Source organism: Phascolarctos cinereus, unplaced genomic scaffold, assembly GCF_003287225.1.
Source record: "Phascolarctos cinereus isolate Bilbo 61053 unplaced genomic scaffold, phaCin_HiC Scaffold_9;HRSCAF=440, whole genome shotgun sequence".
Lineage (NCBI taxonomy): Eukaryota > Metazoa > Chordata > Mammalia > Diprotodontia > Phascolarctidae > Phascolarctos > Phascolarctos cinereus.
Genome location: NW_027556402.1, coordinates 76,536,294 through 76,563,721, shown reverse-complemented (window position 1 = coordinate 76,563,721; position 27,428 = coordinate 76,536,294). Strand labels below are relative to the sequence as shown.

The 27,428-nt window shown below is 36.2% G+C and overlaps 1 protein-coding gene across 6 annotated transcripts in view; it reads left to right on the top strand.

Moving 5' to 3' along the window:
* The first annotated feature begins 6,057 nt into the window (after nt 1-6,057).
* Nucleotides 6,058-27,428, top strand: part of WDR17 (WD repeat domain 17) — a 95,929-nt gene continuing 74,558 nt past the window's right edge. For 5 of the 6 annotated variants that reach the window (XR_013483996.1, XR_013483995.1, XM_078148376.1 and 2 more), the window contains exons 1-4: nt 6,099-6,183; nt 9,106-9,289; nt 19,855-20,085; nt 24,942-25,193. Coding sequence is in view for 4 of the 6 variants with exons in the window: in XM_078148376.1 (XP_078004502.1) it covers nt 9,145-9,289; nt 19,855-20,085; nt 24,942-25,193 (628 nt within the window). In the remaining 2 variants the exon portion in view is untranslated. Of the gene's footprint in view, nt 6,184-9,105; nt 9,290-19,854; nt 20,086-24,941; nt 25,194-27,428 lie in introns of all 6 variants that reach the window. The other variant, XM_020997883.2, reaches the window with a different exon arrangement.

Here is a 27,428-nt window from a genome sequence, read left to right as displayed (position 1 = left end):
TATGAACAAGTAATCCAGCAATGCCACACATGATTACTATTATCTGCAAGACTTCCTACTAAATCCTTTGGTTTTATAATTTTTCAATATAAATAACATTGTTTATATTATATTATAAATTAGAGGGTGTTTAACAAATATAATAATTATGTATAAACTTAATTTCAATGTCAAACTTTTTTATTTGAATAAAAGTTCGTAATATTTGGGTCAACACCAAGCAGTCTTAAATCTGGTTCCAAGTTGAGAATAAACTGAAAATGCCTGCTCAGAAAAATATATGGTGGGAAATGGTAGGAGAATTTTACAAGCTCATTTGTTTAGAGATGAAAATTCTTTTTAAAAATATTTTAGCCACCTAACCAATTGACAAAAATGAATAGGTAATGACAGCAAAAAATATTTACTTTTCTACTGGCTAGTGAAAGGCATTGTAAATGATAAAATATCCTTAGAGTTCAAGTGCATATAGTACTTCATTTTTAACAATGTTTATATGTAAACTAACCTTTGTAAGGAAGGAATATCTTCTGACATATGACTTTCTTCCGGCTTACTTGCTATATTCTTATAGAAGTTCTACTGAACAACTGACCAGCATTGCCAACCAGTTCGTTTGAAAGTCTGCCAGTTAGAAGTTAGTAACCTAATCAGAGGATAAGTTTAAAATAGAAAACAGGATGAATATTGTAAAGAGAGCCAAATAAATTTGTTTCTTCAGAATATTTGTGATGGTCTGTTAGTGTTCCAAAATAGCTTGTATCGTGTGTGCTGTAGGATCATGGTTTTCAAATGACCTGACATCTGTGCTGCAAGAAAGCAAACATCCATCATATCTTGATCACTTTCTTAGCCAGCTGAGGAGGTACAATTACTGAATAACAGGGGTAAATAAGAGAGCTACTTTGGCGCAGTGTACAGAACACAAATGAGGGTATGGGCATGCATCCGACCATTCATTGGGAATTGGTTTACACAAAACAATAGAATTCTTCTACTTGTGTGGAAATGATTTGCTATCAGGTTGAGAAACTGCAAGGATTCATTTCAGTTAGTCAGAAGTAGTTAGAGTTTGGTACAATCATTGCACAGACACCAAAATCATTGCACATATAATCATGACAGTTTTGAATCTCTGCAGAAACAAAGCTAAAACGCTTCAAATATATACTTGTTGCCTCAGAGGAAAAATATACTCATAACATATTTGGGCATTTATTCAGTGCTTAAGGTACCACTAAATAATGTTTAGCATGAATCCCTTGGACTGCTGTCACGAACCCCAAGGGGCTTGCAAATCATTAAATGGGAACCACTAGCTATAGTAATGCTCTGGAACCAGTAGAGATTTTTAGTTGAGCTTTTCAGTATACTTTGAGATCTATATTTGTCATATGAGGACTTATGATCTGATAATCAAAGAAATGTATTATGATTCTAATGTATAATTCTAGCCACCAGGTCTTATCTTGCTAGGTGATCATTACATAATAAGTTTTTGAAGCCTTCAGTGATATGCTTGCATAATCTACATTGATCACTAAAGCCAGCTCTTTAAAGATAACCATTTTTAATTTCTTGTGGCAATGACCTGGTCTTGAATTGCCATCAAAATAATCCTCTGTGTCCATAAACAAATCAACATTATCTAGCCAGTTTTTGACCCTCTTTGTCAACATAATGCTGATATTCATGTAGGGCCTTTTAATTTCACTCCTTCCAGAGGTAAGCCACTTTGAGTTACATTTAATAACTCCATCTACATGCATCTTTAATTTCCATTTATTATTGCTTGGTCAAATGATATCTGCTTGTTCTAAAAGTATATGTTTAGGTTTTGTGAACTTTTTTATGTGTTCTGAAAATATCATTTAATCTTCCTCCTTTTTGGAGAGGAAGTCTTTCTCTTTCTGCTTTAAAGTCATGGGCCATGTGTTTTGTTTTGTTTTGTTTTTAAATTAATGTGAAGTCCAATGGGCATTTTAATATCATTGGAGAAAATTTCCATGAGGATGAAGGAGCTGCTTAATGTGTTTTTCAGTGGAGCCTTATAGATTGATGGGATTCATGTGTATCAAGTGATCATTAAGATGTTTTAGTTTTGCTCCCTATATAATTTGGAAGCCATAATTTTATTTAGGAGAGATAATAATGGATTTAAAATTAGAATCATAGTGGGCTGAAATATACTCCCTGAAAATGCTTCATTTTGTATAAACTATTATTGAAATTATTGAGTTGTGACATTTTAAACACAGAAGAGTTTTTCATATGGATATCAATGACTATAATTTATTATTATTATTATATTAAATCTATCAAATCTGTTATCATGGCATAGAGGTAACAACCTTCCTCATAGGCTGTGCCAGTGAAGTGAAAATTCTGTCATATTGGAAAGGCTTTGAAATTATGTCTGCTTTTTGCTTTTGATGAGGTAATTGAGAGTCTTATCACCAGCAGGCTAGCCACTTAAAGATGAATGTTTTGGCCACAGCAACCCATGAAACAAATAAAAATATAAAATGTCTCTCAATTCTGTGTATCTCATTCTACTTTAGCAGTGACAATGTCAGCAAGGTAAAAAGTGGAGTAAGGAAGCCAAGAATCACATGGATTTTAGAATGATTATAAGCATTACCGTAGATGTTGGTATGCTAATGTGACATTCTTGTCTACTGACCAATTTGTCAGTATATTGCTGAAGGAAGTGGCATTTTCATTACACATAAGAAGAGAAAGGGAGAAAATGTTGCTTAATGAAAGGATGGTTCATAGATTCTCCTTAAAAGATAAAGAAGTTTGTCAGAGCTGATTTATTTTGCATTCAAAAGCAATACAAAATGTCATATGATGGAACACTTGGTCTATTTGCTGGGCAGTGTTCGTAACAAAATAATTTAATAATAACATAATAAATAATATAACAAACATTTGCAAAAAGATCACCATGACTACAATTCCAACTGATACGAAGGATGAGGAAATGAAAACCTCAATAAGGCCCTTTAAAAGACCCTGATAATATCTATACACTTTAATACATGGTTACTTCAATGCAAAAGTGGACATGTGAAGGAAACGGGAAAAAAAGTTTAAGAAATGGTTTATGAGTAAAAGTGAATGAAGCTAAATGCTTATACAGAAACCTCCCACTTATATATCATAAATACTTTTTTTGAGATCAGAATGAGGAGGTTCTAGACATGATGAGCACTAAGTAACAATGCTAAATTATCCTATTTTAGTCTGCAGGAAGTGACTTACTACTGATGAAGTAAATTTTAAAACATTTAAATATTAATAAAAACAGTTATTTTGAAACAAATATTTTGAAACCAACTTATTAGAATAGATCAATCAATACCAAATTAAGAGAAGGAAGAAAAATAAGAAGTTACAATGTGCAGTTGAGGAAATTCCAACCAGACCTATTTGAAAAAAAAAACCTGTGGCCATGGAATGGGAAATGGATAAAATAATGGATATCAAACACCAACTATCACCATTTGCTATTACCAGTTCATGTAAAATGAATTCCATAGTAAGGAAACTAAAAGAACCTAGAAACCACATTAGCCAGCAAACATTGGAGCTCTTTGCCAAATTGAGCTATATAGTAACCAAAGGCAATGCTGGTTTAGACTACAACTCATATCCAGAATCTTCCAGAAGTAGATAGTAGAATTTTATAAGCAACATCACCTCATAAAAGAGTGAGAAGTAGTGGAGAGAAAAACTAGTTTATAGAAAGCTTAGCAAGAGACTCAACTAATCCAGATCATCCCAGGAGCCCTGAAGGATAGAACTAATAAAGACAACAAAAAAAGATGAAAAAGTATTTTTTAGTCTGTCAAGATTAAACACTTTCCCCCCATTACTGACAATGACAGCACATTTGAGACTCTAGCATAATAGTGCTTAGCCCCATGACAAAGTATGTCATTAAGGAAAGCAAAGATGGGAAAAGCAGCTATACTAAAGTTACAGTGGAGGTCTGTACAATGATGTACATGATTTTCAGGGCAGGGGAGGAATGAACCACATTATTACTTCCTGCCCCAAGAAAAAGAATGTAACTACCTATCCATATTCCTACATTCTAATGTTTTCAAGGTCTTTATGTGAATAATAGACACGCTGAGGGCACATTGCATGAAGGTAGCAGTCGGACTTTATCCAAAAGATAATACCTTTATATATTTATTTAGATCACCTAAAGGGAAATGGAAAGGTGTATGATAGGAGTGAGGAAGCTGAAACCTTTATCAATGAATATTTGTGTGGCAGAAATGGAGTAAATGATGTCAATTATCACCTTTCTGAAGATGATTCCCAGATTTATTTACCTATTTGACCTCCAATCTCATATCAGCTATCTATTCCAGTAATATCTTGAACTGGGTTTTTTAAAAACATGTCAAATCATGACAAAAAAACCCCAAAACATGTCAAATCAAAACTCAGTTCATCCTCCCCCAAAGTCCCAATTTCCCTCTTCTCAACATCCCTATTACTGCTGAGGTTACTACCCCATCCTTCTAGTCACTCAGACTAGCAACTTTCATGTCATCCTCAATTGCTTACTCACACTCACTCCATATATCTAATCTGTTGCCAAGTCTTATTATTTCTACCTTCACAAAATTCGTTGTTTTGTACATATCCTTTTCACTCACAAAGCTGACATCCTACTTCAGGCCTTCATTACCTCATACCTGAACTATTACAATAGCCTTCTGGTTGGTCTCCCCAAGCTTTTTTTCCACTCTAGTCCATCTTTTACTCAGTTATCAAAATAATCTTCCTAAGCACAATTCTGACCATCTCACTCCCATTACAAGTCAATAGATTCTAATGCCCCTTTTACCTACAGGATCAAATATAAATCCATTTGTTTTTTAAAAGTCTTTATAACCTGGCCTTTCCAACTTTTCCAGTCTTTTTACACTTCACTCTTCTCCAGGTACTATAAGATCCAGTTGACACTGCCTTCTTTGCACATGGCACTACATCTTTGACTCCATACTTTTTCACTGTCTTTCCCCTATGCCCTGAATACTTTCCCTTTTTGCCTCTGACTCTTGGCTTCCCTGTTTTTTTCAAGACTTAACTCATATCCCACCTTTTGCAAGAGGCTTTTCCCAGTCTCCTCTTCCCATCCTGCTCCCCCACCCCCAGCAACTATTAGTACCTTCCCTCTTAGATTACCCATTCATATTGATTATATGTGTGTATGTATTTATTTATACATATATTTCTGTCTATTATGCATATGTGTGTATACACTAAATCACAGGGTGGATCTTAATTTTTTTTGGTTTTTACTTTTGAGAAACGCAACTTGGCTCGGTGGTTAGAGTAGCCTCAGAGTTAGGAAGAATAGGAAGACATGGTTGTTCAAGCCCCACCTCTGACACATGTTGGCTGTGTGAACCTGAACAACTCGCTTAACCTCTCAGTGCCCCAAGCAGCTCTTTATAATATAATCTGCATTGGTAGAAGGGGTTCTCTTAAGTAGAATTCCCTATACCAATATAATCATAGATCCGGTCCACAAAAAATAGTGTACACTGGGATATTGTGATAAATATTTAATGAAAATCAGTATTAAGCACTTTATAAATATAGGCCCTATTCTCCAATTATTCTGAAGAATGAGATATTCAACTATATGAGACAATGATCAGAAAAGTCCTCCTAAATTACAAAGTAATTCAAATTTGCAAAAGATGAAAATATAACTATCTTTAAGTGAGAAATTTTATCTGATTCAGTATTATAAAGTGTAAAAATAGAATTAAGTAGGCAATTCTCACATTGTCCCAAAGGAATAGATTGTATAGTCATTGGGGAAAATGTGAAAGTAGATTTTACTAGGGCTTTATGTATGTTAATAACCTCTCTGGCCACTTTGGCACAATTGAGTTGAATTCAGAAGACTTTCAAAGTGCAAGATGATTGAAATTCTGTGCTTTATCATTGAATGATAAAATGATTTATTGAACAATGGAAATTACTCTGGTATTTCTTCACACTTTTCTTTCTTCTAGTCAAAGATGCCCAAAAGTCAAGCAAGTGGGCCTGTTGGCTGCTGGGTGTCAGCCTTGGAACAAAGATGTCTGTGCAGCTAGTGGAGACAGATTTGCTTACTGTGCTACTCTAGCAATCTATATTTATCAGGTAAAATTAATACTTATTAATAATCTAATACTTCATGGAAGTTGTAATGTTATAGGTTTATATTTAATTCTTATAAAATTAATTTTTAATTGGGAATTATAGAAATATTCTTATGGCATCCTCCTTTAGGGATTTAAATATATATATATATATATATATATGTGCTGTATTTTATAGTATCTGTACATTTTATATACTTATTTTAAATAATGTTTTAGTAGATTGGTTAAAATTTTAATGATTTATTATATGTAAGTATTGCATTATTTATAATATTATATGTATTTATAATCTGAGAGAGAGCTTTTTTATATGTACAAAGGGAACAAATACATATTCCATTTCACTGATTTACTTTTACAGTTATTGTTGTTGTCCAATCATTTCAGTCATGTCTAACTCTGCATGACTCCATTTGGGGTTTTCTTGGCAAAGATACTAGAGTGGTTTGCCATTTCCTTCTCCAGCTCATTTTACAGAAGAGGAACTGAGGCAAACAGAGTTAAGTGATTTGCCCCCGGTCACACAGTTAGTAAGTGTGTGGGGCTAGATTTGAACTCAGGCCTTCCTGACTCCAAGCCGGCTGCTCCATCCACTGTGCCACTTAGCTGTCCATGCTACAATTAGTAGAGAGCAATTTTCTCATGATTTTCAAGCTGTTGTCTGTGGCCTGTGTTTCAAGCAGCATTTAGTATAAGAAAATTTCCACACAACGAAAGAATTCTGATAGATTTGTTGAGCTCAGTATACTGTGAGGGGAATTGACCTACCTGATGATTGTAAAAACAATGAATAAAAGCCAAATGTTGAATACAAACACTCAAGTATATATTTCAGTTTCAGACTCAAAAAATCTAGTTCCATTATTCTTAGTACTCTTTAGCTCTTAGTAGATAGTCACTGCTGAACTTAACTAGGGTGGTCCCCAGACAATCGATGTATGTAGTTTGTCAATGAGACATTCTTTAGAGTATTTTACAGAGTTTGCTCTCCACTGGCATAGACTTTGGGAATCCAGAGGCAATGTCATGCTACACTGAAATCATAGATTTATGAGGTATTAGAAGTTATTATGTAGCCAGAACCTGTACTGAAGAGTTTTTAACTTAAAAGCTTAACTAGTTTAATTTTCTAATTGTTCATAATTTATTATTGCTTTCCAGTGAATGTCATTGCAAATATTTTTACCAGATTAATTAGTAATCATTTTAGAAGCATTAGAATATCATACATACTGATTCAAAACCTAGTGAAAAGATTTAAATATATTCTATGATTGGCAATTTAAAACATGTAGATTTCATTTAAGTAGATCATCTAGAAAGTTTAATATATTATATGTTATAATATATTTATAGGTAATTTTAAAAAAATCTGTGAGAAAATTTTGGGTGCCATAAAATATCAAAACAAACTCAATTAGTGAACTCAAGGATTTAATATATACATGAAAGTAGAAGTTAAATTTAACCACAGAGCCCTGCCCTAAAGCCTTATTAAGATAAAATGTATGCTAATGGAAAATTTGTGTTGTAAAAATCAATGTGAAAGATAAATAAATCAAACTGACAGATCCATTAACTTAAAATATAATAATTTATGTGGATGCTCTTTGAAAGCCATGAAGTACTATAAACATACAAGATATTATTATTCATTTCAGCTTAAATGTTCACTCAAGGGTTTGGTCTGTCACTAAAAATTAATTACACATGCTAAAATTTTTTCTTTAAATAATTAGCAAGTTTCCCCACTGATACATTTATTAATTGGATCTATTTCAGTGTAATGAGCTTGTGGTGAGGAACCTCCCCTTACCAACGCAGATCAACAACTGTTTTGTAGTGTTACAGTGTTAGAGAATTGCTGGAAGTCCTGAGTGGTTAAGTGACCTCCTCCGAGTCACTGCGCCAGTGTGAGTCAGAAACAGGTTAACTAATATATACATATATGAGTGTGTTTACACACACATATAATTTACATTAGGTCTTAAATGTAGTACTTCCTGACTCCAAGGCCAGGTCTCTATCAACAAAGCTATCTCCCTCTCTTATCGTTACCTATAAGCCTTAATCACATTTATGAATTATACAATAAAATTACGTAAGAAAAAAATACATTCTTTCATTTAGCTTCAAAATGAAGAATAGGAAACATTTAGAAAACAGCAAGAAAAAGATACCAGGGTATTAAAAAGGTGGTTTTTTTCAGTCAACTTAATAACCAAATCAAGTGAATAGTTGGCAATTCAATCCTTTTGTGCTGAAATGATGAAAGTAGTTAAAAAAAATAATTGTACCCCAGGTAGTTCTGTTGTATAGGAGAGCTCTAGAATTACATAATTTGTGAAAATATTAAGTATCTACAAAGGTGTAATGGTCTGCCTGGGGAGGTGGTAGGCTCACTCCTTATTTGGTATTTGAATGACTATGTCATGTATGTTGTAAAAATAATTCTTTTTTAGATATGGGTGGGACTCCATAGCCTTTGAGGTTCTTTCCACCTCTGAGATTCTATGATTATGGGAAGCTAAATATATTTTGCTCAAATAAATGATATAAATATCTTCCATTTTTTTGTATCTAAATATTGATTGATTGCTATCTAAGGATTAACTTGAGAGTCAGCCAAGACTTGAAATATTCGAGTCTAAGATAGACTATATCGTAAAAATACAGTCATTGTCCTTATAAAGAAAAGGAAGTTTTCATATGTTCAGAATCTTTGCAAGTATGTTTAAAAGTTAAAATGAAAATTTTGAAATCTCTAATTCTTAATTAGTCTCAGTTCTTTTACAGCAAATCTCAAGATTAGTTTCTTTGTATATTCAAATCTCTGGTTTTTATCAAACTTTCTAATGAACAGTGTATAAATTTAAATGACATATTAATGTATTTGTTTTGTGTGTATCCTTTCTTTTAGCTGGATCATCAGTACAATGAATTCAAATTGCATGCCATTATGTCTGAACATAAAAAGACAATCACTGCAATTTCTTGGTGTCCCCACAACCCTGACATCTTTGTAAGTGGCAGTGCAGACCACTTAGTGATAATTTGGAATGTGGCTGAACAAAAAGTTGTTGCAAAACTTGACAATACAAAAGGTATTTTCACAATAGGAGTTTACTTATTGAATGAATATTATTTTTCCTTTGACAAATACCAATGAACTTTAAGCTTTAAAGGAGAATGACATATAATTTTGTGGAAATCTGTATAAGCACTTACTTCTTTCATATCACATTGAATTTATGTTATATAATAATTATCTTATTTTCTTCCTAACATGAGGACGGTTAAAGCACACAAAGTATTCTTGTTCATGTGAAAGGGCAAGAATTGCTTTTCTTTCTCCCAGGTTCAGACATTCTACTGCCTCAATATTTAGCATTGAAAGTGGTGGAGTCAAGAATTCCTCAGCATGAGCTAATTCTAAAGTGAAGCTGAAAATCCTGGGCTACGAACTTTCAAATGCTCCTCAGGCTTTCTTGCTTTCCTGTTCAAGCTAGGTCAAAAGAGTCTAGAATGTATTTTTTCTTTCTGTGGTGCCATTAAAAATACTTAACTAGATGGCAAATAAATGAGAACTATTAGAAAGTATTATGACCATTTAAAACCAACAAGATAAAAGCAAAAATTACTTATTTTTTCTAATCATAACTTTTATCTTACCTGAAGACATTATGGGATGGAGTTGACTTTGGGCTCCTGAAGGTTATCTACCATATGCAAAAATTGTAGTGTCTGCTACCCAGATGTCGAAATAGTAAGACCAAAAATTCTGCCAGTCAGGATTCCCTAGCTTATGCCTATTCGTAGTAAGTCAGCAGGCATTTTTTTCTTTTTTTTTTTCCAGCTGGGCAGTAGGGTTAAATGACTTGCCCAAAGTCACACAACTAGTAAGCGTTATGTGTCTGAAGCCAGATTTGAACTCAGGTCCTCCTGAATCCAGGGCCAGTGGTCTATCCACTGCACCAGTTGGTTGCCCCTCAACAGGCATTTGTTAAGGGCTTATTATGTACCTGGCCCTATCTATAATAACCAGTTCACAGTGGTGCTAGGAGGAAGGAACCCCAGTGACCATCAAGTTGAACCCAAACTTGAACATGAATTTTCTCTATACCTGAGAAATAGTCTTTGCTTGAAGAACCTGAGTGAGGAAGAACCCTCAACTTTTTAGGGCAGTCTATTTCCAGTTCTGGATAACTATAAGAATATACATTTTTCTAGTGTATGGTTACAAGTCATAGAGTGCCATGAGCTCTAAATAACTAAGGGTAAAAGTAGCCCAAAAAGCTATAGCAAAATACATGGTATAAACAGGCCATGACCTATTACCAATGAGGTGCTAATAATAAGAAGCAAAGTAATGGTGTCTTCAGAGAGATGTATGACCAGATCTTGCCATGTAGCAAGACTAAGAAATAACAGCCTGTTCTATTAGTATCTGTGCGAAGTCAAGAGAATTAGAAGATGACTCCCAGCATGTCTGGCATACTCCCTCTGTGTAGAATGTATGGGGAGACATGGATAAGAGTAACACAGGATAAGAAGGTGAGGGTAGTTTGAGATCTACATTGTTGTAGGTGATGCTGATCTTGATGAGATCATAGAACTATTGTAGTATTTAAGTATCAAAACATTGTTTGGAAAATTTTCCTAAATTTCCTACTCTGAAGCTTCAATTCATTGCTTCTGTTTCTGCCCTCTGGGGCCAAGCAGAAAAAGGATGTTCCCTTTTCTATATGTTTCACCTTCAGATATTGGAAACTAGCTATCTCAGGGGGGCAGAATCAAGGTGTCAGAGGAGAAGCAGGAACTCCCCTGCACTCTCCCAAATTCCCCTCCAAACAACTTTAAAATAATGCCTGAAATCATATTTTGGATCTGCAGAACCAACAAAAGGTAAGGAGAAACTATTTCCCAGCCCAAGACAATGAGGTAGGTGAAAAAGAGCTGTTTTACCAGGGTGATGGTTGGTCTGGAGCACAAGTGCAGGCCCTACTTTGGCGCCAGCCGCAGACCTTAGAAGAGGCTTCATGGCAGCAGCAGCTTCGGGAGGTCTCAGCCTACAGACAGTAAAGGGATCTAACAACTGGTCAGAAAGACATAATAGGGGACCCTTTGCTGGTGCTGGGTTCAGGACCCTGTTGCATAGCCCATATGCAGTTCTGATCACAGTCCCAGGGCAAAGAGGGTCACTAATGCTTACAACTGCAGGGAGACAGGGAACCTGGTCACAGTTCCATGGTAGAGAAAAAAGTATTTGTCACTAAGAAGGGAGCAGGGCCCCTATTTTCGGTTGTAAGGCAGAAAGGAGCACTAGCATTCCAGAAGAGCAGGGGACCTGGTCACAGTTCCAGGAACAAAATGAGCAATACTACATATGACCAGGGGAATGCATGAGCCCTCATCATAGTTCCAGGGTGGAGAAGGGTGCTTGTGGTGTAGGGATCCTCATCTCAATTTCAAGGCAGAAATGAGCACTAGTGATTGTGTTTGCAGGAGAGTGGGGACCCTGGTCACCATTCAAGGGCCAAGAGGAGTTCTAGCAAATGTAGCTACAGGGGAACAAGGTCCCTTCCTGGGTAAAGACTAGAGAGCACAGGCAAGGAGGGTAGTGACTACACTTCTTAGATCATAATACCTTGAAAGAACCAAAAACCTAAAGACCTCCCAGAACTAGCTCTGAAAATAGCAGCATGAAAAACCAGAAAACATAAAGTTAAAAGTCAAGAAATTGGTTAGAATGAGCAAAATCTCCCCCAAAACAAAAAAAGAACCTAACCATAAAATTACTGTGGTGACAGGGAAGATCAAGACAGAAATTCAAAAGAAGATATCACATGATCTAAAAACAAACAAATAAATAAATAAATGTGATTTGGACACAAGCCCAAGAAGAGTTCCTGGAAGGGCACAAAAAGAATTGGGAAAAGAAATGAGAGAGATGCAATAAAATTATGAAAAGAGTGTTAACAACTTGGTAAAAGAGGCACAAAAAATACTGGGAAAAAAAATACCTTAATAAACAGAATTGGCCAAATGGTAAAAAAGGGCACAAAAATCCACTGAAGAGAAAACTCCTTAAAAAGCAGAATTGGTCAAATGGAAAAAAAAGTACAAAAATTCACTGACGAAAAGAACTTAAAAATAGAATTGGCTAAATGGGAAAAAAAAAGATACAAAAGCTCATTGAAGAAAAGAATTCCTTAAAAATTAGAATTGGAGAAATGAAAGGTAATGACTCCATGAGACACCAAGAAACAATAAAACAAAACCGAGAGAATGAAAAATAGAAAAAATATGAAATATCTCATTCAAAAAAACCCACTGACCTGGAAAATAGATTGAGAGATAATTATTAAAAATATTTTATTTTTGGGGGCGGAGCCAAGATGGCAGAGTGAAAGCAGTGACTTGCTTGAGCTCTCCCCCAAACCCCTCCAAATACTCATAAAAAATGGCTCTAAACAAATTCTGAAGCAGCAGAACCCACAAAAAGACAGAGGGAAACAAATTTCCAGCCCAAGACAACCTGGATGATAGATCACAAAGGGTATCGCGCCGGGCTGGGAGCTCAGCACAGCGCAGCGTGGACACGCAAGCTGCAGCAAACCTGGAGCAGGCCTCAGAGGACTGAATCGCGGGCAGCTGTGGAGGTTTCCACACTCCTCAATCCACAAATGCCAAAGACAACTTAGAAGGTCAGTGGGAAAAGTCTGTTTCTGTCGGTGCTCAGAGAGGAAAGCGGGGGTTTCAACTCCATTCCCCAAGAGTGTGGCCCTGGGGGGGGCAGCTGCTTCCCGAGCTTCCAGCCCACAGACTGAGGGGGAATCCAGTGGCTGATCAGAGAGGGACTGCAGGGATCTCTTTGCTAGTGCTGAGGCAGGAATCTCTTGCTTTGCCCGTGTGTGGATCTGGATCACAGTTCTGGGCGGCAGTGCTGGAGTGAGGAGGAGCGCTGGCGTGGTAGAGCTTGTAGTGGCTGTGGAGAGGAACCCCTCCTCACAGTTAAAGGACAGAAAGGAATACTTGTGGTCACAGGCCAGGAAAGGAGTAAACACCTCACCCCTTGGAAGAACTGAAAATTTACAGGTCCCTACAAGTATCTCTGAAAACAGCTACACAAACCCCTGAAGCTTAGGACAATATACTCTCCACACTGGAAGCAGACTCTTACCTTAACAAGGAGTTTAAAACTCAAGTAATTGGCCGGGGTCATGAGCAAGCAGTGCAAAAAGAGTCAGACTGTATTATCTTACTTTCATGAAAAAGAAGATCAAAATATGCAACCAGAAGAAGACAACAAAATCAAAGCTCCTACATCCAAAGCCTCCAAGAAAAATATGAATCAGTCCCAGGCCTTGGAAGAGCTCAAAAGGGATTTTGAGAAGCAAGTAAGGGAAGTAGAGGAAAAACTGGGAAGAGAAATGAGAGTGATGCAAGAAAATCATGAAAAACAAGTCAACAGCTTGCTAAAGGAGACCCAAAAAAATACTGAAGAAAATAACACCTTAAAAAACAGCCTAACCCAAATGGCAAAAGAAGTCCAAAAAGCCAATAAGGAGAAAAATGCCCTAAAAAGAAAAATTGGCCAAATGGAAAAGGAAGTCCAAAAGATTACTGAAGAAAATACTTCTTTTAAAAATTAGAATACAGCAATTGGAAGCTAGTGACTTTATGAGAAATCAAGACACTGTAAAACAAATCCAAAAGAATGAAAAATTAGAAAACAATGTGAAATATCTCATTGGAAAAACAACTGACCTGGAAAATAGATCCAGGAGAGAGAATTTAAAAATTATTGGACTATCTGAAAGCCATGATCAAAGGCCATCATCTTTCAAGAAATTATCAAGGAAAACTGCCCTGATATTTTAGAACCAGAGGGCAAAATAGAAATTGAAAGAATCCACAGATCTCCTCCTGAAAGAGATCCCCAAAGGAAAACTCCTAGGAATATTGTAGCCAAATTCCAGAGTTCCCAGGTCAAGGAGAAAATATTAGAAGCTGCCAGAAGGAAACAATTAAGTAGTGTGGAAACACAATCAGGATAACACAAGATTTAGCAGCTTCTACATTAAAGGACCACAGGGCATGGAATATAATATTCCAGAGGGCAAAGGAGATAGGATTACAACCAAGAATCACCTACCCAGCAAAACTGAGTATAATCCTTCAGGGGTAAAAATGGTCATTCAGTGAAATAGAGGACTTTCAAGCATTCCTGATAAAAGACCAGAGCTAAACAGAAAATTTGACTTTCAAATACAGGACTCCAATGGAACATGAAGAGGTAAACAGGAAAGAGAAATCATAAGAGACTTATTAAGATTGAACTGTTTACATTCCTGCATGGAAAGATGATATTTGTAACTCATGAGAACTTTGTCAGTATTAGGGTAGTTGAAGGAAAAAATTGTATGTATGTATATATAGATAGATAGATAGATAGAGGGCACAGGGTGAGTTGAAGATTAAGGGGTCATATCTGGAGAATAAAATTAAGGGATGAGAGAAGATGATACTGGGAGAAGAAAGGGAGAGGTAGAATGGGGTAAAGTATCTCACACACAAAAAACAGAAAAGAAAAGTCTCTCACAGTGGAGGGGAAACAGGGGAAGGTGAGAGGGAATGAGGGAATCTTATTCTCATAGGATTTGGCTTAAGGAGAGAATAACACACACATTCAATTGGGTATGGAAATCTGTCTTACCCTACAGGAAAATAGGGGGAGAAGGGGACAAGAGAGCAGGGGGGTGATAGAGAGGAGGGCAGATTGGGAAAGAGGGTAATCAGAAGCAAATACTTCTGAGGAGGGACAGGGTCAAAAGAAAGAATAGAATAAATGGGAGGGCAGGATAGGATTAAGGGAAATAGAGTTTTTCACAACATGTTTACTAAGGAGGTGTTTTGCATAACTGCACATGTACAACCTATATTGAGTTGCTTGCCCTTTTAATGAGGGTGGGTGGGGAGGGAGGAAGGGAGAAAATTTGGAACTCAAAGTTTTAAAAACACATGTTTAAAAAAAAATGTTTTCACAAGCAACTGGGAAATAAGAAATACAGGAAATGGGGTACAGAAGTCTATCCTGCTCTACAGGAAAACAGAAAGGGAAGGGGATAAGAGAAGGGAAGGGGGAGAGATAGAAGAGAAGGCAGAACAGGGGAAGGGGTATTCAGAGTGCATGCCATCTTGGGATGGGGGAGGGGTGAGAAATTTGGAACTCAAAAACTTGTGGAAGTGAATATTGAAAACTAAAAATAAATAAATTTATGTTTAAAAAAAGAAAAAAGAAAAAAATATTTTATTTTTTCCATTTACCGCAATTGTTTAAAAACAATTTTTAACATTCATTTTTTAAAATTTTGACTTCCAAATTCTCTCCCTTCTTCCCTTTTCCCCTACTTTAGAAGGCAGGCAATTTGAAATAGGTTATACATGTAGAGTCCTGCAAAACATATTTCCGTATTAGTCATGCTGTAAAATAAAACACAGACCCCCCCCGAAAAAAACAAGAAAAATAAAGTAAAAAAAAAAAGGTTGCTTCGATCCATATTCAGACTCCATCATTTATTTATATGGAGGTGGATAGCATTTTTCATCATAAGGCCTTTAGTATTGTCTTGGATTGTTGAATTGCCGAGAATAACTAAGTTACTCACTACTGATGATTGTACATTATTTCTATTACAGTGTACACTCTTCTCCTGGTTTTGCTCACTTCACTTTGTATCACTTCATCTAAGTCATTCCAGGTTTTTCTGAAAGTATCCTTTTTGTCACATCCTATAGCAAAATAGTGTTCCATCACAGTCATATATCATAACTTTTTCAGCCATTCTCCAATTGATGGGCATCCCCTTAATGTCCAATTCTTTGCTACCACAAAAAAGAGTTACTATAAATATTTTTGTACATATAGGTCCTTTTCCTTTTTAAAAAAATCTCTTTGGGATACAGACCTAGTTGTGGTATGGCTGGGCCAAAGGGTATTCATGGTTTTATAGTCCTTTGGGTATTACTATGGAGAGAGAATTTAAAAATTATTAGACTACTGAAAGTGATGATCAAAAAAGAGCCTAGATATTATATTTGCAGAAGTTATCAAAGAAATACTAGCAAGAACATTACAGCAATATGTGACAAAGATCATAGACTAAGAACAAGTAGAATTTATAACAGGAGTGCAGGGCTGTTTCAATATTAGGAAAACTATCTCCATAGCAATTGACTATATGGTCAATATGACCATATCATAATTGACCATAAAAAATAACAAAAACAACAAAAACCATATGTTTATCTCAATAGATGCAGAAAAAGCTTTTGACAAAATACAACACTTATTCCTGTAAAAACACTAGAAAGCATAGAAATAAATGGAGCTTTTCTTAAAATGATAGGTAGTATCTATCTAAAACCATCAGCTAGCATTATCTGCAATGGGGACATACTAGAAGCCTTCTCAATAAGATCAGAGGTGAATCAAGCATGCCCATTATCACCTCTATTATGCATGTCCTTTGACCTTGCAATACCATTACCAGGTCTATATCCCAAAGGGATCAAAGAAAAATGTTTATAGCAGGTTTTTTGTGGTGTTGGAAATTGAAGGGATGACTATCAATTTTGGAGATGGCTAAACAGGTTGTGGAATATGATTGTGATGGAATACTACTGTGCTGTACGAAATGATGAGTAGGATGGTTTTAGAAAAACCTGGGAAGACTTACATGAACTTATTCAAAGTGAAGTGAGCAGAACCAGGAGAAGAGTGTATACATTAACAGCAATATTGTATGATCATTAGCTGTGAATGACTTAGATATTTTCAGCAACATAATGGACTGAAGACAATTCCAAAGGACTTATGTTGAAAAATGCTATCCACCTCCAGTGGAAGAACTGATGGAGTGTGAATGCAGATTAAAGCATACTTTTTAAACTTCCTTTATTTTTATTAGTATTTTTTTTGGGGGGGTCCTTCATTTTCTTTTGCAACATGGGCTAATATGAAGATGCTTTGCATGACTGCACATGTATAGTCTATATCAAATTGCTTGCCTTCTAAAAGAGGAAGAGGAGAGGGAGGAAAAGAATTTGGCACTCAAAATTTTGAAAAAAAACAGTAAAAATTTTTTACATGTAATTGAGAAAAAAAATTAATTAAATGTTAAAAAAAAGATAGTGGTCTTGTCCTTTTTGTGGTTTCTGTTCTCTGTACTGAAAATCTCAGTTCTATCAAGTGAACCTAGTATAGCATTTTAATAATAATAATAATAACATAGCACTTTCCTTCTTATATATGCTCTTTAGCTTATCAAGGTCCTTTCTAAAATTTGGCTTTTAGAACCAAATCCAAAACTCAAAATGTTGTCTAAGGAAGAATACCATGAAAATAAAAGCCTCTTAACTCTGTATACTGACATTGTAATGCAACCTATGACCACCTTAGCCTTTTTGGTGAAACATCACATTGTTGACTCATAACTGAATTTGCATTGGACTAAAACCAACACATCATTTTTAGGTACATTCTTCCATCTTGCAATTATGAAGTTGCCTAAGTATAAATATTTGTATCTATCATTATTAAATTTATCCCTGTATTCTGGCCTGGTAAGATCTTTTTTGTATCCTATTATATGTTAACTATTCTTTACCGTAATCTGCAGATTTAATCAGCATACATATATTATTTTATCCAAGCCATTGCTGAAATTATTAAATGGTACAAGGCCAAGGACATGCACCTGGGACACTTCCCTAGAAACTCCTCATCAATATCAAACTATTAATGATTATTCTTGGAGTTGTCATTCATCCAGTTCCTGAAAATCCACCAAACTGCACACTGTCTAGCATATTTGTCTCCATTTCTTCCACAATAATAGTATTGAATCCTTGGTAAATGCTTTTGGACAATCTCAATTAACTACAGCTATAAGGTTTCTCTGATTTACTAGTATAGTAATCCTGTCAAAAATAACTTAGTTTATACAAAGTACCTTATAAATCTTAAGGCACTACACAGATATTAGCTCATTCATAAATCACACTCCTGTGATCTTGTTTCTTTCAAGAATAGTCCTCCTGTTTGCCTTCTTGCCTTGAGCATCTTGCTCAGACTACAAGTCTCATTCCTCTTTTGATCTTTCCATTTTCTTGTCTTACCATATTTTGTATATTATTATTTTGTTAAATGGCCTGCAATATCTTAATATTATAATTTGGCATGCTTAGTAGCCAGGACAGATTTGGGGCCTAGTGAGGCACATACAGATCAGGATAGCAAGTCCCAAGGGTGGAGGTTCTAGAAAAGAAAGAGTTAAAATCTCCAAGGCATAGTGACTAGCCTAGAAGGCAAAGAAAGCAGTTGTTTAGAACTCAGACTCAAATAGAAATGGATCCATGTAGCTACATATTGCCACAAAATTAACATTACCTATGTGTTATTATATTTTTATTTATTTTGCTAAACATTTCTCAATTACATTTTAATTTGGTTGGGCACTCTAGAGTTTTGCCACCAAGCATGCTGCTGAAGCCTTGAGTTTGATACCTCTGGTTTAAAAAATGGAAAGTAGGGAGTAAAGTGAAGCATGTCTGGAGCCTGCCTGCAATAGTGGGCCAGGTGAGGCACAGACCAATCAGGACATCAAGGCCACAGTCCTGGAATTCTGGAGATGAAAGGGAAACTATCTCTTCCTCCAAGAAATGATGGGGGAAGACACAGAGAAATTTTGAAATTTGGAGGAGGGGAATTGCAATAGTTCCCATCAAATGGGTTTGAATTTCACAGTAAAGTAGGAGGATGGGTAATCTGTTATGAAAATGAAGAATGGAAACAATCAGAGGCTTGGGGGAAAGAGGAAATTATTGTCATGTAGAACATGCCAGGCATGAGCTGAATAAAAGGATTGCCAAGCAGTGAGGGCTAGTCTGCCCAGCATGAATTTATAATGAATGAAATTGAAGAGGGTCAAGCGGAGAATGGGGAATTTTAGAATGGTGGTGAGAATAGCCCTGGAATAGCTAACTTTGGGGTCCTTGTTAGAAGGGAGGCAAAATGAGGCCAGAATAGATGTGTATTGGGATAATAGAGAAGAGTTCATAGCATCATAAATTTAGAACTGGAAGGAACGTTTGAGGCCATCGTATTCTAATCCTCTCATTTTCAAGAGGAGAAGACTGAAGCACAAGAGGGTATGTGACTTGTGCAAGGACAGCAGAAGAAAGGAAAGGACAAAAGGTTGTAGGCAAAAGGAGGGAATTTTAAATGGTCTGGATCTCAGAGGTGGTATAGTAAAATTCTGAGTGATGGTGAGGTTGAAGATCTGGCTGTTAACTTGGCTGAAGAAGAGTAGATACAGAGATCATAGAATCTATGGGGGTGTACTCTCTATATATGCTCATCCCCTACCTTTATGAAACCAAAATTTGAATATTCTATATTTCTAATCTCTAAATTTGATTTACTTTTTGGCTAATCAGATTATAAGCTTCAACTATTAAAACTTAAAGATTGTTGGGACACACTGTATTCTGTGTAGAAAAGTTAAGTTTCATGAAGGATTAAGCACAAATAATATTGCATTGTACGTTTACTTACTTGGACTGTTTATCTTTTATCCCAGTCTCTTTTTAAAATTTGTTCCAGGAATTCCTACTTGCGTTAGCTGGTGCTGGAATGCTGGAGATACTGTGGCATTTGTTTCCCACAGAGGCCCACTGAATATTTGGACGACTTCAGGACCAGATATAGGTGTGACTGTACACAAAGAGGCCCACGGCTTCTTGTCTGATATTTGTCTCTTTAGATGGCATCCACAAAAGAAAGGAAAAGTTGTATTTGGACATACTGATGGAACTCTCTCAATTTTTCAGCCAGGTAAGCATTTAGATATTTAAATAATCTAAGAACTATGCATTTTGGAGCTTCTAGTATCTAATCAGTATGACAGACCGGTAGAGTAGTCTTCTTTCCTGGCCTCTTTTTAAGTTTTTTCTGCTAAGCATGATATTCTCTTACTTCTCTCTTGATGATTCTATGTCATTGGAGATGATGCTACATAAAGTATCTCATAACAACTTTTCTTTATCATAAAGAATAGATTTGGTGGCAGCTAGGTGGCACAGTGACTCCAAGCACTGGCCTGGAGTCAGCAGGGCCTGAGTTCAAATCCAGCCTCAGATCAAACACTTGACACTTACTAGCTGTGTGACCCTGGGCAAGTCACTTAATCCCAATTGCCTAAAAAAAAAAAAAGAAATAAAAAAACCAAATAGACTTTTCTGATATTAAAACCCAACTTGAACTTTAGTCTTCTCTTGTTCTGTTTAGTCCCCCTTGTTTTTTCTCCTTATATTTCTGGCTATATGGTTATAACCTTAAGCTTGGGCATTCTAACATGGATATGAGACATTGTATGAGAAAGAACTGAGAGATCTTGCCCCTCCTTGCCCACGGGTCTTCATCCTATCCCTATTTTGTTTCATATCTGTTCCAGTGTGTGTCACCAGACCTTACTCATGCAATTTAGAGTCCATAAATCTGCCAGCAGAAGCAACAGCATGACATTTACTGTCCTTCCTAGGAATGTTCCTGGTTACATAGCACTTTGTGCCATCCCGTGTTATGCAAAAGAGACCCTGGGACTTGTGACTGAGATAACGTCACAATGAAAAGCAGAAATCTTGCTACCTCTTAAACTACCAGTTCATTCATTCACTTAACAAATATTAATTAGTGCCTGCCATGTATGAGGCACTGTGGAGGATACAAGGTTGAATAAGATCCCAACTCAACAAATGATATCCAGAAGAGAAGCTAATAAATTTCATTTACTACTACACAAAGTATGTACATTCAGTATTCTGCCAAAAAAGATGATTTACTGTTCAGATTTATTCCTCTTCTTTGAATATCATTATTGGTATAGTTATAAGAGTATTGAACTTAGAATGAGAAGACTTAGCTTCGAATCTTGGTTCTGACACTTGCTATTTGACTGTGAGCAAATTATTTCACATTTCTGTTTCTCAGTTTCTTCATGTGGCTGGATGAGTAAGAGAAAGAAAGAAAGAGAAAAAGAAAAAAAATGAGTGCTTACTATATATATATATATATATATACTGTGCTAGCAATACAAATACAAAATTAATTCAGTGCTTGACCTCATGGAGTTTGAATTCTAAAAGCGGGAGGAAAAATGACAGGGCTGATTTGATTAAGATTCAAGAACTGGAAAGTAGAAGTGGGGTAGGGGAAAGACAGAAGGTCCATGCCTGCTGAGGGAGAAGTCTGGAAAATGAAGTATTTCTGCAGCCTGGAGCCAGAGGTGGTAGGCAACTAAGGCCACCACCAATCAAGTTATCAGGACCCCAAATATTTGTAATAATATTTATATTTTATGCATAAGTTTGTTGTGAATGAAGTGTTAAATATATAACTATTAACTTAATTGACTCCCATTTACAGATCCATTTGATAGTATATGTTGATCCATAGCTATCTTCAATTAAGCCTTAGATTTAAAAAAACAAAAAATAAACACACAACAGTAGAGTAATAGGGTGGTAGTCTAGCTTAGCAGCTCCTGGATTTCTGGGACCCTGAAGGTATACCCTTAACCTTTCTTGTACCTGTATTCTTAAACCATGAATGCACTACAGGTGCACTGAAACCATAGCTTCACATGCTCTAGATCACTGATTTCTGGCTACATCCTAAGAAGCAAGTTGTGTACCATAGTACAGGAGAAAGTATCACTTTAAAAATTGAGCATAGAAGCCTACAAATGAGGGAATAGGGAAATCATCTTTTCTTGTTCTTTATGAAAAGATGCAAAAAGCACACGAACCTCAGGCTTCTTATTTCCCCTGTGACCAGGGGAAAATAAGGGTAAACAATCTGCTCATAAGTTCTTCAGGAAACCTGCTAGCAAGAGTGACAGGATTATAGTTCTCACTTCCAGCAAGTATGGAAAGCAAGGAAGACTGCAGTAACTGTCGTAGAATTGTGTAGTGTTTGTATTTCTGCTACCAGAAATGACTTTTATCTGCATTTAGAGTGCAGATATGGTAATCATTCTAGAAGAGAAGATAAGTGGGATTTGGGGAATGCCTTCAAAGAGAATGAGTGTTTACCTTAAGGAAAAAATAAAAAGAGGATTTTATGAAAATAAGAAAAAAGTTCAGAAGAAAGAGGGGAATACTGGCTTGTATATGTGGTTGGAGGGTGGAAGAATGGGACATGGAGGAGAAAGGAAAAAGAAATTCTGAATACTTGAAGCTAAGTAACAGACAGCTATCAGATGCTTCCTAAAAAGGAAGAGATGGACCCACTGAGGAGCAGGCTATTTCTTGTTCACCAAGGAATTATGATGTGGCTCTATGGATTTTTGAGCAATAACTTAGTGGGGAGTGAGAGAAAGAAGGGAGAGTAATACTATTGCTAATTCATTGTTGAGGGTACTAAGGCATCCATTTGTCATCCCCATAATATTAGAATGGCCTGCTACATTTCTAAGGCATATATATCCAGGACTTGATAGAGAACCTCCCAAGACCTGTCAACCTTGCTAACTACGACCCCACTTCTTGTTGATTCACATTGCTAAAGAAATCTCAGGAAAGAAAGTGAAGATGTTAGGGGGAAAGATGTTTTTGTTTTGTGTTTTGTTTGTTTTTCATTGTTGCTGTTGATTAAATGCAAGAACTTCAGAAAAAATGCATATTTGGAAAATGAGCACCTGGTTTAGAAGATGACATCTGAGAATAGGGCTTGGATTTTCCTGGACCACAATTTAAAATATAGGAAAAACAGGCTTCTGATGAGGAATGGATTGAATCTAACAGGGTTATTAAGAATGCATTTGCCTAAAGAAGGTACTTTAAACTAAAAAGGAAAATAGGGGGACAAAACTGCCTCTGCGTATCCACCAAATGAGAATAGACAGTAGCTACAACAGAGGAAGAATAGCAGTAGAGATTCCTCGGCCATTCCGGGAATTCATAGTAGGAAAAATCCAAGAAAGGAGCCAGCGATGAAAGCCCTGGCCTTGTGACTACCCAGTAATATTCAGAATATGAATAACAAGAGAGGTGAACTAGAGATCCTTACATCAAGAGGCAAATTTAGACGCTTTAGTATAATTGAAACTTAGTAGGATTAAACCGTTAACTAGACTATGGCTCTGGGGTTAGGGTATAACTCATTCAAAAGGAACAGGATAGGTAACAAGGTGTGCAGGTGTTTGTGGCAGTCTAATATTGAGTGTATATTATATATTAAGAAGATGTACTCATGTAAGGAAACCTAGGAACTATGGCAGAAGGAGGCACATAGTAGACAGCTTTTGGGTAAGGACCAATGGCGGCAAAAACAGAACTGTTGAACAGCACCAGATCTCCCACTCTCCTACAAAACAGTAATCATCTAAACAGTTTGGTACTAGATAAGAAATAGAGTGGTTGACCAGTGGAATAGATTAAGTATACAATGTACAGAAAAATGAGCCCAGTAACCTAGTGTCTGAGAAACTCAAAGATCCCAGCTACTGGGGCAAGAACTCATTCTTTGACAAAAAACTTCTGGGAAAACTGCAAAATAGTCTGGCACAAACTAGGCACAGACCAACATCTCACACTATGTACTAAAAAATGGGTACGAGTTAGACATAAAGGGTGATATCAGGAGTAAACTAGAGGAGCATGTGAAAAAGTTATTTGTCAGATTTATTGATAGAAGAAAAGTTAATGACAAATCACAGGAGGTAAAGGACAAATTATTCATGGAATTTGTCATCCTTTTTATCATTATGCTTGTGGGTTCTTTTTCCTTTTCCTTTATGCAAGAATATTCAGCAGAGCCTCTTTTAAAAGTTTTATTGATATGTTTTATTTTTACATTACAAACGTTTATAGATTGCTCCCACTCCATGGGAGTTCTCGTGTAGTAAGGTAAAACAGTTCAGTGAAACTAATAATTCATTGATCTCATCTGAAAGCGTATGCAGTATTCTATATCTATAGCACCTCCCTCTATTTTTTAAAGTCAACTGAAACTTCTTTTCTCTCCTACATGCCTCCTAATCTCATTGAAAAAAAAAAAGAAAAACACAATTCTCATAGCAAAATATACACAGTCAAGCAAAACACATTTCCTCAGTGGCTACATAAAAGTATATACGTCTCATTCTGCATCCTAAACCAATCACCTCTCTGTCACAGATAGCGTGTTTCATCCTCAGTCCTCTGGAATCGCGAATAGCCATTGTATTGCTCATACAAATTTCAAAGTGGTTTGCTTTTTACAGTGTTGTTGTTATATAAATTATTTTAAGATACAATGGCTTTTTGGAAAATACAAAGCTACTTACCAGTTGTTAACAGGATTTCATATTAATCTAGGTAATTATTTTTCTTTGTTATCTCTTCTACCTATAAACTGCAGAGTGGAGACAGTCCTACTTTTTCCACCCTTACAGTAACATGGAGAAAAGACTCTCAATGAGTCCATAAAATGCTTGCCAAACCCAACAGGCATATTCACAATCCAAATGTATTTACAGCAAGAAATTCTTACATCCCTTTGTATAACCATTGCTTCTGTAAATACATTCATCTTCATGATTCTGAACACAAATGACTCATGCAGTACAGAGAACAGTAATCTGAGGCACTATAGATTGTGAATGGTTGGTTTTGTTAATAAATAGTTTCCTCTTTTGAAAAAAAAATTAGGTTCTAAGAATCAGAAACATGTTCTGAGACCTGAATCTCTTGAAGGGACGGATGAAGAGGATCCTGTCACAGATCTGGAATGGGACCCACTGTCTACTGACTATCTCCTCGTGGCAAATTTGCATAATGGCATTCGCCTTGTAGATTCTGAGTCACTCTCTTGTATCACAACATTTAATTTTCCCACTGCAGTAGTATCAGTCCAGTGCTTAGCCTGGGTTCCTACTGCCCCTGGAATGTTTGTAACTGGAGGTAAGTGACATTGAGGAGTTTCTTATTGGAGTCTCTGCATTCTAAAAAAAAAAATCTATTTCAGCCTTTGTTCTGATTAATTCTGCACAAGTCTTAAAACATTCTAAATTCTGTGCTCCTGAGATCTTCCTGAGGTAATATATAAATCTGAAAAGGAAATAGAAAGTAATCTTTAGCAGTCTGAATTTTTATATCATGATATTTAGACAAAAGTGAGATTAGAACCATTTAAGTTTCCTGCATTCCATTTGAATTTCATCCTCATAGCAAGGTGAAATGAGGACCATACATGTTTCTGGTGTCCATTTCCAGGATACATGTAATTTTAGAAGTCTGTATGTGTGTGACTTTGCCAGATTAGTTTGGTTAAAATTAGGTACTGATAGAATGACTGTGGAAGGAGGCCATTAAGTAGATAAGGGTTGCAGGGATGGGGACTTTGTTGGTTTTATTAATAAATTGCTCAGCCATGATCTAGGCCTGAGAATAGGCCCAGGTGGGATGATGAAGGTAGGTTAATACTCAGAGGCTTTTTTTTTTAGTTTGAGAAAATGTGAGAAAGTTTTTGTCCCTCTGGCATAGCCTTTAAGAATCTCAGGTCACTTGTATGCCATGATAGGGCATCAGAATAGCCCTTTGGTAAAGACTTGTTAATATTATAAAATATTATGCTACCTTCATATGTATTTAAAGAAGATGTCATGTATTTTGAATTGTTTTAAGAAAGTATGCTACTTCCTTCAAACTCTCTTTACCAAGTCATCCTTATGACCAATATTAGGCATCTTTAAGGCAGCCATAAATGTGGAACAGGTTTGTTATGAGTGGGGATTCTGAGCTTGAACCTCTAACCTTGGCTTCATTAGTGTTATACCCAACATTTTCTGATATTTAACTTAATACATTGAAGAAAATATGCATAATCCCTTTGTGAAGCGTGCTTAGTGTCTGATATAGCATGTCATACAAATATGACTTTGTCTTTTATGTATTTTATTATTTTTTAAATTTTGCTTTTAGTTAGTTTATAGGTTTTTTTTTTAAATCCTTCTTTATTGGTTTTCTGCTCTTCTGCATTTCACATGGCTAGCATGAGGAGAAATGTCTGTGTGTGGGGAAGAGAATTTCCTCAGCCAAAGATGGTAGAGCACAAGAACTTGGACGAGAAGAGAGGGCCACTTTGGCAGTCAGAAAGAAGGTTTGGAGGAACAAGAGTCAGAGGAAGGTGGAGATCAAATGTTTTCATTCCTTGTCTATCTGCCAAGTGCACTAGGCCTACAAGACTACATCTCATCCATCTCTGTAGATTAGAAAAAGAAATAGGAAAGGAGGGACTTCTCTATGTCTAGTACTTACTTCTGAGTAAGATTGTCAAGCAAGTATGTAATAGGTGGGGAAATGGTCAGATCAAAGTGATTTAAACAGTCGATTAGAAAAAATATTTAGTTAACGGGACTACAAACAGTAAGTAACTAGTAAGAAATTTGTAGAGTGATTGAAAAGGCGTTTTGAGCTATAGAGTAATACAAAAAAAGCCAAAACAATGGAAATACTATATGTGAAAGCTTTAGCTTACTTTAAAAGTATGCGTATGATTAATGAATGAAAAACGTTTAATAATAATAATAACAATAGGTAGCATTTAGGTAATGCTCACCATGTGCCAGAAGCTGTGCCCAGTGTTTTACAAATATGATGTCGCTGGATCCTCCTAACAGCCCTAGGGTGAAGGTGCTGTTATAATCTCCATTTTGCAGATGAGGAAACTGAGACATGTTAAGTGTCATGTTCAGAGTCACACAGATAGTATCTGAGGTCAGATCTGAACTCAGGTCTTCCTGAACTGACTGACACGCTATCCACTGCACCACATAGCCACTCCAGTATTTACAAAGCACTTATTAGATGCTAAGCCCTGTGTCAGACCTGGAGATACAAATACAAAATTAAAGATAACTCCTATCTTCAAGGATATTATATTATCGTGGAGTGAAACAATACACACAGGGGAACAGTGGATAGGCGGGGGCACTAAGATGCAGAAAGTTACAGAGACAGTGAGTGGAGCCATAAGGGAGTAATCTGACACTGGAGCAGATGCAGACTTGACTTTGATCATGATGCAGAACTAGAAAATATTGAGGTACTCAGACAAAATTTCCAGAGATGAAAGGGCTGAAACCTCTAGAGTATTGTTTGGTCTGGATGAGAAGATGGCCAGGTCTACCTGAAGTA